This window comes from Cryptomeria japonica, chromosome 2, assembly GCF_030272615.1.
Source record: "Cryptomeria japonica chromosome 2, Sugi_1.0, whole genome shotgun sequence".
Taxonomy (NCBI): domain Eukaryota; kingdom Viridiplantae; phylum Streptophyta; class Pinopsida; order Cupressales; family Cupressaceae; genus Cryptomeria; species Cryptomeria japonica.
Genome location: NC_081406.1, coordinates 181,918,643 through 181,930,277, shown reverse-complemented (window position 1 = coordinate 181,930,277; position 11,635 = coordinate 181,918,643). Strand labels below are relative to the sequence as shown.

The 11,635-nt window shown below is 37.4% G+C and overlaps 1 protein-coding gene across 1 annotated transcript; it reads right to left on the bottom strand.

The window, feature by feature from the left end:
• Positions 1-9,514: 9,514 nt before the first annotated feature.
• Positions 9,515-11,354, bottom strand: LOC131054080 (berberine bridge enzyme-like D-1). The gene has a single exon (XM_057988561.2). It carries the CDS (start codon positions 11,300-11,302, stop codon positions 9,719-9,721), a length of 1,584 nt encoding a protein of 527 aa, XP_057844544.2. The 5' UTR covers positions 11,303-11,354; the 3' UTR covers positions 9,515-9,718.
• Positions 11,355-11,635: the final 281 nt, after the last annotated feature.

Sequence of the window (11,635 nt, the reverse complement as noted above, 5' to 3'; positions counted from 1 at the left end):
TGGAGCTATGGCAAGTCATTTTGGCCTTGACAAGACCCTAGACCTTGTGAAGAGACATTATTTTTTGCTTAAGTTGCAAGCAGATGTAAGAAAGTTTGTGGAGACATGTGTCATATATCAGAAAGCCAAGGAGTACACACACACACACACACACACACACACACACACACACACATATATATATATATTCATATATACATATATATGTATGTATGTATATATACATACATATATATATACACATACATATACATATATGTGTGTGTATACATACATACATGTATATAAATACATACATACTTACATACATATATATATATATATATAAGTCTACAAATGAAGGTTTGTATCAGCCCTTACCCATTCCTTCTAGGCCATGGGAGAGTATAAGTATGGACTTTGTATTGGGTTTGCCTAGAAAAAGGAGGGGATTTGATAGTGTCTTTGTAGTGGTGGACAGGTTTAGTAAAATGGCTCATTTCTTGCCATGTAAGACTTCTTGTGATGCATCATATGTTGCAGACCTATTCTTCAAAGAGATAGTTTGGATACATGGATTGCACCTAGACATTGTTTCAGACAGAGATGTGAAGTTCATAGGTCACTTTTGGAGGAACCTTTGGAAGAAGTTGGGGACTAACCTAGCTTTCTCATCAACCTACCATCCTCAAACGGATGGGTAGACTGAAGTTGTCAATAGATCATTGGGAAACCTATTAAGGTGTTTGGCAAGGCAACATGGAGAGAAGTGGGACAACATTTTATTACAAGCAGAATTCTCATACAATGACACCATAAATAGGAGTACCGGTAAATCTCCTTTCTGGATTGTTTATGGCATCCACCCAAGGGGAGTGTTGGAGTTAAGAGATTTGCCCAAAGAAGAAGCCATTAGTGCAGATGGTGAAACTTTTGCATCAGCCATAAAAGAGGTGCATGAACAAGTCAAGTCTCATCTCCAACAATCTAAAGTGAAGTATAAGGCTCATGCTAACAAGAAGAAGAGAGATGTATAGTTTGATTTTGGGGATTTGGTATGGGTACATTTTCAGAAGGTGAGAATCCCAAAAGGCAAATATACCAAACTCATGCAGAGGAAGATTGGACCATGTCAGATATTGAAGAAGTGTGGACAAAATGCCTATGAGATCCAAATTCCTCCTGATCTTGTATTATCACCCTTTTTTAATGTGTGTGATCTTACACTTTTCAAAGGTACTAACAATGAAGAAGAAGAACCAATGCACGTTGCAGGAGACAATAACATTCCAAGGCAGGAATCACCCAAGTTTAGCAAAGTGATAGACACTAGAGTCACCAAGAAGACAAGGAACAAGGAGTACATTGATTACTTGGTGGCTTGGTAGGATAAACTAGATTCTGAGGTAGTTTGGATGACAAGTGAGCAAATATCCAATCATGGTGCAGATTTACAAACTTTGATCTAAAGTGGGCTTAAGATCTCTTCTCTCAGGGAGTATGGTGCTTGAGAACCTCATCAAAAACCTATTCATGACCCTAAGGATGAATACTAGGATCATTAGGGTACCTTAGTGTGTCTTGTGTTTCATGTATGCAATAAACCCCACCATGTAAGCCCATGTCACCAATTAGGTAATTTGAGAAGCCAGTTGGGACAATGTGGTAAAAAGGGGAAGTAGATGGTTTAGATTTGTGTTTGATAGGTTTTATGAATTTTTCATGTGTATTTGGTTGATCCATGTGTGTGGATCCCAACCTTAGAGAGTATGACAACTTTTTGTGCAAAATTACAAAAATGCAACTTTTGAGTGTAAACATGCAACTTTTTGTAAATCGGTTGGGGGAAGCCTTTCAACGCCTCCAACCTACTCTAAATTTAGTGGGAAACCATTGGAGAGTTTTTTAATCCTTTTGGGCATAATTCCCTAGGTTGTTGTGGTTGAAGTTGGAGTTTGAGAATCAATAATACACAAAATACTATAGTTTTCCCAGAAATTTTGTGTTTGCAGGAGTTGTACATGCCTGTACGGATTGATTGGAACCCCACCATCCATGGATTAGATAGGGAGATGAAATAGATTCCTTTTGGTGGTGTTATAAGGTCTTAATTGTTCCAAAGTAGAGAGAACCCTCCATTCTTCTGACTGTAACCCGAAAATTGAGGGTTTTGAGAGGGTTTTGAATAAAAATGGCCTTATCTTGCACTCCAATCCATTATAAGACTATTCCTTGGGAGGGATGAAAGATAAGCCTTTTTAATTTAGTGTTTTCATGGGTTTTTGTAGGGAAGACTTGGCTGTGAGGCGTTGGAAGTGAATTAGGTAGACATCTCTATGAGACTACCTAGAACAAGATTTAGGATAGTCATCATAAGTTGTCAAAGCAGTGGATTTTAGGCATGTAACCCTAGAATTAAAGGTTTCTAACTACCCCCCACATTTTTATAGATTTTATTTTCCATTTGGTGTACCGGTAATGGTAGTTGCTTTGGAAAATAGGACTAATTGCCCCTATTGGGTCTCTTAGCCTCTAAAGGGAGCAGATTGTGTAATTGTTGATCTGACCAAACCATTTTGGGGATTAGTATAAATTCAAAAAGGGTGTCTATAATGCTAAAAAATTTGTATGGGTGTGTGGAACATTTTTTAGTTAAGGTCCCTTCTATTGCCAAATAGGGCTACAAGCCGAGTGGGTAGGTTTACAAAGGAGGTACAAGAAATTGGTGCCCTAAACCAAAACCAGTGTTTCAAAGAGTCCTTAGATGACATGTGTTGGCCAAATTTAAAATCCCAAGGAGTAGGGGTCACCGGTAAAGCATGTTTGAGGAGTTGAAGCTTTTTACTCATCTTGAGTAGGCCTAAGTCTAGTGAATGTGTGTGTAGTTTCATCCAAGGTGTACAGCCCTTCCTTGCAGGACCCTTATGAGTAGTTAAGGGGTCACTATCCTAACCTTGTTTGGGCTTGTCATTAGGAGTTTGAGTAGGCCTTTGCATCATCAAGCATGTACAACACCTAGAGCCATAAAAATATAACTCCTAAGTTTCGTCAACATCAATAGGGAGAACAAATTTGTCGGGAAAGGATTCTTGATTTGGTAATGTGAGAAGTGAAGGAGCTTCAGCTAAATGGTCGGTCAATGCTTGTCCTTTAATTGTCTTTTGAGAGACAAATTTAAGGTCAAATTTCATCTACATCATAACCCATTTCACTAAATGCCCTGAAAGGTTTGTCTTAGAAAAGAGATGTTTTAAAGGATCAAATTTGATGATAACATGAACCTCAACATTCAAAAGCTAATGCCTTAACTTCTGACTCACAAAGACAAGAGTGAGGCATTTCCTTTCTATCACGGTATATCAAAACTCATAATCAAGTAAAGTGTGGCTTATGTAATAAACTAGGCATTCATTACCATCGCTATATGTTGTGCCAATAAAGTTGCGAGAGCATGAGAAGAAGCAATTGTGTATAGGAGGAAAGGTTTATTGGGAATTGCAGGTTGTATGATATGACGATTAGCCAATATAAGATTTCAAATCCACAAAGGCTTGGTGACAATCCTCATTCCATTAGAAAGTGGTGTTTTTCTTAAGAAGTTGAGTGAAGGGAAAATTTTGATCCGCAAGTTGTGATACAAACCTACAAATAGCTTGTATCTTCACTTGAAAACTTCTCAATTGGGAAATATTTCTAGGAGGTGACATATTAACTATGGCATCTATTTTCTTCATATCCACCTCAATACCATGATGAGAGACTATGAACCCTAATATGTTCCACTATCCACACTGAAAACACATTTTTGGGTTCAAGCACATGTTGTATTTATGAATTCTTTCAAAGACTTGATGAAGGATCTTAACATGGTCTTTACGAAGTATAGATTTAGCTAGGATGTCATCACCATAGTCTTCTAAGATTTTATGCATGTAATCATCAAAGATGAGATTCATAGCACGTTAATAGGTAGTGCCTATGTTTTCCAATCCAAAAGGCATCATAACCCAGCAAAATATGCCCTAAGGGATGGTGAAAGCAGTTTTGAATTGATCTTGAGAATTAATGAAAATTTGATTATATCCTGAAAAAACCATCCATAAAAGATAACAAAGCATGACCAGTAGTAGAATCTACTATCATATCAATGTTTGGAAGCAGAAAATCATCTTTCAAAGAAGCCTTATTGAGATCTTGAAAATCGGTGCACATCCTAATCTTGTTGTCAGTTTTTGCCACAACAACAATGTTTGAGATTCAAGGGGAATAATCAATAGGGTGAATGAATCCCGCATCTAATAGTTTTTTTTAATTTCAACTTTGACAAGAAAAGCTAACTTAGGATTCATCTTTCTAATTTTATGCTTCAAAGGTTTGGCATCAAGGATTAAAGCAATGTTGTAAGTTAACAATTTTAAGATCAATTCCAGGCATGTTGGAGTATATCAAAGAAAAGATCTCAAGAAATTCATGCAATAATTCATAATATTCATTTTGTTCTTCACTAGTTAAGAACTTTCCAATCTTTATGATCTTTTTTCTCATTACAAGGGTTCATCTTGACATCAACAGTCTCACTTATAAGAAGATTTCTTTGTTTGGGATATCCATTGGTTGAGGGTACTCCTTAATTTTCTCATCATCACCTTTAATCAATTCGGCATCTTTCCCAAAGTATGCTTCCACATTCAAACAATAGGGAAATCTACGATTATGGTGGTAACGAGGAAGGCTATCATAAGCTCCTAGAAACTCAGACAACGACTCATAAGTAGTTACAATATTTTCTTTGGCAACTTGTCCATAATATAGCCACACCATGTGGTTACCTTAATAAAAAAGCATTCATGGAAATTGAGGTATTAAGTAGTTTTGCATTAGCTATACCATAAATAGCATCATTGTTGTATTGTCACAGATCTTCCCTCATCATCGAAAAACCTCAACTTCAATATGATGTCACATTCAATCTTGTGCTAGTAAAAAATTAAATGGCATAAGAGGGTGTAATACTTAAAAAAAATAGTAGTACCATCCTCTCTGACCTTAATTAGACCTTGGTGGATTTTCTCCTCAATGTAGGAGGCATAGTCATAATCCTTGTTCACATAATTATGTTGGATCCTCGTCGCCATCATCATCATTCTAATTGGTATTATTTTCTCAAGATCCCTTCCCAAAACCTAGCATAGAGCATAGTATGTTTTGATGATTTAATTTTCAAATTTCTCAACCAAAATGGGCTCCTCAAAATAAAAAATGGGGGCCTTCTTATTATCCCAACCCTTCAATCTATATAGAGGTGCCTCATCTATTCTGAGGGTATTTTTCCTTCTGTCATTTTTAACTTGGAATCTATCAAGGTCTATGGTTGTGAGTGCTTGTGTGCTCAGAGCAAAACAATAAACAATAACCATCTTGTTAATGTCTACCAAAATAGTGCCATCATGTTTCCTAATAGTCTTGGTGGCATAATCATAATTTACAGATAAAACCCTTATTAACTCTGGCTCAATGAATACAGTAGCCATAATTAGTTTGGCAAGGCCAAGGGATGAGGGGTTGGACAACGAGACATGCTCAATCCTCCTCCTATAAAAATATGTCAAGAGCTCCCATCCTATGATTTAAATTTGAGTGCTTACACAATGAGCACATTTGTCAGTAAACACCCCCTTTTCCCTCCAATCGGCACTTGATTCAGGCAAGACATCCATTATGTCTTGATAGTAGGATTTCTTATCCTATTTCTATTCTACGGGGTGCTTTGCCATACCCGCAAGATCCTCTCTTACTACATTAATTTATGGCCCTTCTTGTGTAGGCACATATGTTTCCTCGGTAGGGGTAGCTTCTTTCTTCTTCCTAGGAGCCCTAGGTTTTTTGGGCTTTGGCTCCTAGGAGCTAGAGATCGAGTCTTTTATCTTTCTTGGTGCCCTAGGCTTCGAAGGCTTTTGTTCAGATTGGCTAACACTAGGGGCTTTGCTTGGTCCTGCTCCTAATTGTACAACAGGCCCTACACTAGGCTCTATGAAGGGTTTATCACTCAGCTTAGAGGGAATTACAATTACCTCAAGAATTTTATTTCCCTTCCTGCTAGATGACACACCCTTTTTTGGCATTGTGATTATTATAGCAAACGAGGGTTCTATTACAGTTCTATTCTCCTCGACAATTCTTATCACAAAGCAGAAAAATTATACCAAACTGTCCAATTTTATCACAAGGAGGATTAGATCACTTATTGGTTTAGTTGTCGACTAGAAACCCTAGCAGTAGTGTCGCCTTGAATTTTATGTGTCATCACAGAGCTTACTTTTCCTTAGGATTCTCAAATGCAAAGTGAAAATAAAGTCTTGATTGTCGAATTTATTTCAATAGAACTTCAATTATCTCCTATCTTGTCAATATTAATGCAATTCATGCGAGCGATTTGAATTTGATAGCCATTCCTTTTTGAATATGGGTCATAGATCTTGCCACATGTGTGTCAGAGATGGTCAGGATTAGTTAAATCTAGTTTGACCTTAATTAGTCAAAGGTTCGCATCCTCCATGGATGATCCACCTATGTTTTGTGAAATTGAATCCTCAACACGTTCAAGTTCATTTTCCTTGCGCAAAGGCCACCCTCATCTCTGCAGCAACAATCCTTGCCAATTCATTTTGTATGTGAGGTTGTGGGGTGAAAACATTGTTTTCCCCTCTGTTCACCACTGTTTCTATGCAGCACCCAAACTGCACCATTGACTATGTTTTTTTAATTAATTAATAATTAAAATATAATGAATATTTATTTTTCAATTAATTATTAAACATGATATTGGATGGACGTTGCCCTGTCCACTCCGTATCTCTACAACTTTCACGACACTTTCCTATTTTCATGTACGGGGTTGTGGGGTATACACCTCAGCTCACCTTGTATCTTTTGTTTTTTCATTGCCTCGCAAGTCCACACGCCATGTTGTAAAATTCTCATTTTATGTGTGAGAGTGCGAGGTGAGAATTTCACATGTTTTCTTAAACTTCTGGCACCCTACAAATCCACAGGTATAAAAAACAAATACACTTTCACTTGCGGGGATGTGGGGCAATCATTTAATGCTCCACTTACTTCACTTTCATTCACCCCGCAAGTCTGCAGGGTCAGAATAATTTTCAACTTGTTATTGCGAGGTTGCGTGGAATGCTACATTACACCCTCCACTACTCACTTTAGTCACCCCGCATCTTCGCAGGCCTTGAACAATTTTCGGTATGCCATCTTTGCGGTTGCGAGGGAGTGTGCAATGCACTTTGTCTTACTCACTTTTCATCAACCCGCATCTCTGCAACTCTCAAACAAATTTTGGTCAGTCATATGCGGGGGCATGGGGCAAGGGGACTGCTAAGTGATCAATTATGCACATGCACTAAAGTCATGACTTAGTAAAGGGTAAGGGGGTCGTGTGTTAGGACTTAGGGAACATTAAACAACTTTGAACATTAGATTGATAGAAAATATTCACAATGGTAAAACCTTAAACCTAACGCAAAGGATTAATTACTTAATATTGTGATGGACTTAAGGTTGCAACTAATGGCATGGATAACTGGTTCAACTAGTCAGTGAGCGATTATAACAAAAAGGGCAATGGAAATCAAATGTGAAATATAACTTTTGACACTTAAGCAGAAATTTTGTAACCCTAACACATGAGGGGAACTAAGAGCATCTACTAGACTAAAAAAAAATTTAAAATTGACAATCTCAACATATCTAAGGCAGTAGATCAGTCATCGAGATGAGCCACCAAATTTGGAGAAGTAATCTAACAGTTTGGGAAAAGGGAATTAGGGACCATGGATTGGAAGAGTCTAAAACTTGATAGACTAGCAAATGAAGCCATGAGAGGGGTTATATAATTAGGAAGAGGGGCCTTGACTATCAAGACAAATAAACCACTAGGAGGAGGCATCTAGTCCATCGAATCTATCACAAAATCAAAAGAAGCTCGAAAAATTATGATATAGTAAGCAGTCAACATTCTTCCACCAAGAGGTAGAAAATGTTGATGAAAACCATGGTGGAAGAAGAAGCCAAATACTCCATAGAAAAATAGTTTCTACATCAAAAAGGAATCCCTTCATAGTATAGAACCTATTTCCATGACATCTCACCCACCCCCAGGGAGATCTCAACAAGAAGTGGTTTGGAAGGATCCATATGCACCAAAATCCTACCATAGGAGGTATGCGAGAGGAAACTAGTATGGGTTCCACTTTGAGAAACTAACCTAGCACACTACCACTAGATTAGTAGGCAGATTTGTACCAAAAGTGGATGGGGAGGTAAGGCAATCTTACCCAAGTAAGAGAGAGCATAGTAGGTTCAACTAGAGGGTTAAAAGAGGGCAATCTTACCCAAGTAAGAGAGAACATAGTAGGTTCTAATTAATCTTTATCTATAAATATAAGAATCAAACAAAAAATATTAACACTTCATATATATAAAGAGGTGGAAAGAGTTGTTTGTTAATATATTTTCTCATAGAATGATAAGAAACATTTTATAATTATAATTTATTAGTATTTTTAATTTTAATTTTATTATTAAATATAACCATTTATTGTCTTTTAACTTATCTAAGACATTAGATATATAGAATGTGCAAATAAAAAAGTTTATGCTCAAATCTTGGAAGATTTCCTAAAATATTAAATTAAGTAACAATATATACTATATTCTTTTTAGATTATCTTTCAATTGTGAAAAAAAAAATCTCATCCAAAATAAATAAAATAATTTATAAATGCTATGCTCATAATAATTTTTCATACAAAATATGCTTATAAAACTCCATAACACACTTTTTAAGCAATAAATTATCTCTCATTAAATCGATTGAATGCAAGAACCTTTTATCATGCATGCATTGTTTAAAAACACTATACACTTATTTCTAAGGATTTTCAAGAAACAAAATATCATTTTCATCAAATCTATTGAATGCATGGACTTTTATCATTCAAGCATTAATTATCTTAATATTTTGTTTTGAAAATTTCTTCTATAAATATTTTTTTGGCATAAATTAAAGAAAAAAAATTATTAAAAATGAATATAAATAAAATTTATTTATAGATCATAAAAACAAATTAAGAGTGGCAATATTTAACCACCCATCACTTTGAATTTTCAAAAATGTTATAAATATGTATTCATTACATATTTATAAATTTATTTATAATCTATAAATATATTACCATGACAATTTTTAACCATCCTTCACTTATACAATTTTTTAAAATTTAATAAATATATATTCCTTTATAAATCTTATTTATAACCTATAAAATAAACTAGACTAGCAATATTATCCACCTTCACTTTTAAGATTTACATGTTATTAATATGTATTCCTTTATAAATCTTATTTATAACCTATAAAATAAATTAGACTAGCAATATTATCCACCTTCACTTTTAAGATTTACATGTTATAAATATGTATTCATTTTCCTTAAAAACATAACTAGAAGTCAAACATATATGCTTTAATATCTACCGCAAATATATATCTCAACAAAGAGAAATAGGGGAACAATAATTTAAGACGTTGTTTTAGTGAAAGAACATGTAGAACGTTACAAGACACAAGGCACACGCACAATTCCTATTATAGAAAAGGAATGTGCATTTATTGACTGGCTAATTTGGTAAACTTAACAATTATGAAGAAGAAACAAAGACAAGATCACTCATATGGAAGAGCAGGAATGCTCTGAGCATTCCTGAAAATATTGCGGGGGTCAAATTTGCTCTTGACATGAACCAACCTCTCGAAATTGCCACCAAAATACCTCTCACCCCATAATTTTGCCTGTCGCATGCTGACGCCTCCATGGTTACCAGGGTTGGTGCCCAAGTCCAGATCTATATAGTTCACATAAGCAGCCCTGGGAGATTTGGAAACATGTGGAGCCATGTAGTCATAAAACTTTCGAATCCAAGCCATGGACTGATTATCATTGGCAGCGTTGTCCCAGGTAACGACATACTGAATGTCATACAGATATCCTGCCCTATGGGGGAAAGGAAGCTGATAAGATGGTATCTGGTCCATGATTCCCCCAAGAGGAGCCAATATCATAATGCTATTGGGCTGCTCCTCCATAATCTTCCATGCTTCAGCTAACCCTAATGTCGAGATAGGACTTGTCACAAAATCAGACTTAATCTTAAAGTAGCTCTTGGTAGGCAAAAATCTGTTGCGGAAGTCAGCAGAATACCCATTGTTAACAGCAGTATAAATCATTCCACCAATCCAATCTGTCTCCTTACAATCACCTGCGACCAAACCCATCTCCGGAAAGCCCTTATTGACAAGCTTAACAAACTTATGAAGCGAACCCAAGAACATACCGTTCAAAGTAACTTTCACCTCAGGCTTCCCACCGAATACCACTGCCCGAACAAACAGATTCTTGTGGGCATGTGGTGCAAATTCTTGCCATCGCTGGACCAACCGAGTCACATTATCACTTCCCGCCCGGTTGACATTAAACACAGTGACTTTGGGAGGCACTTTGACAAGCCTTATCTGCCATGCAAGAACCACCCCAAAGCTCCCTCCACCGCCACCTCGGATGGCCCAAAACACATCCATTCCCATCCCCTTTCTGTCCACCACTTTCCCATCTTTCCCCACCAGAAGGGCATTTATAACATGATCTGCAGCTAGACCATACCTCCGGGTCAGTAATCCCAGCCCACCTCCACTAAAATGCCCACCCACGCCTATCGTTGGACAAACTCCGGCGGGAAAACCGTACCGCGAAGTCTTGTCTGCAATGGCGGCATAGAGTTGTCCAACGGTTGCCCCGGACTCTACCCACGCAGTCTTTGATTTCATGTCCACATCCACTCGATCCAGTTTCATGAGATCGATGATGACGAAATCTGGGTCTTGAGCAGTCGAGGAGAGGCCCTCATAGCTGTGCCCTCCACTCCGCACCAGAATCTGCCACTCATTTACTATACAGCACTGCACAGCCTTTTGCACTTGCTCTCTGCTCTCCGGGACAATCACAGCGTATGGCTTCAGCACGCTCTTTTCAGCGTACCGCAGATTCTGCAGAGAAAAGTTGAGCAGCGAATCGTAGGCTCCTGGTGCAGAATAGCTTTTGGCTGTCACGTTTTTCACCCCGCCTCCGATCAGACAAGAGATGAGCCCTTGGGCATTTGCATTCTCTGATGCATGTGCATTTCCAATGCACATATTCGCCACAGAGAACAGAAGAAACAAACTAATGAATTTGGAAAACCTAAGGATCGCCATGATAACCCAATACGAACCTGATCAGTTGATTTTTTTCGGTCTAGGCAATGTGGCACCTGGTTATTTATAGTGTTTTGGATGACCTAAAGTGGGGAGGAGGCGATCAATGCCCTTAGCAACTCGCGAGAGGCCAAATTGAAAACGGTCACGCGTCTTCGCCAAAACTTTCTCTTTTCACACGCCCTCAACTCAAGCATTGAATTTAGGGTTATGTTGACGTTCCCTCATTGGATGTTCTTTTTCTTCGCCTTTAAAGCTGTCACCTCTAGAAACCTTGCAATTTCCAATATTACCCTCTTATTGGCAAGATCTTTGACTGCCAAATGTATCCTC

Coding starts and splice junctions, on each gene's coding strand:
- LOC131054080 (XM_057988561.2), bottom strand. CDS start 11,302: ATGGCGATCCTTAGGTTTTCCAAATTCATTAGTTTGTTTCTTCTGTTC.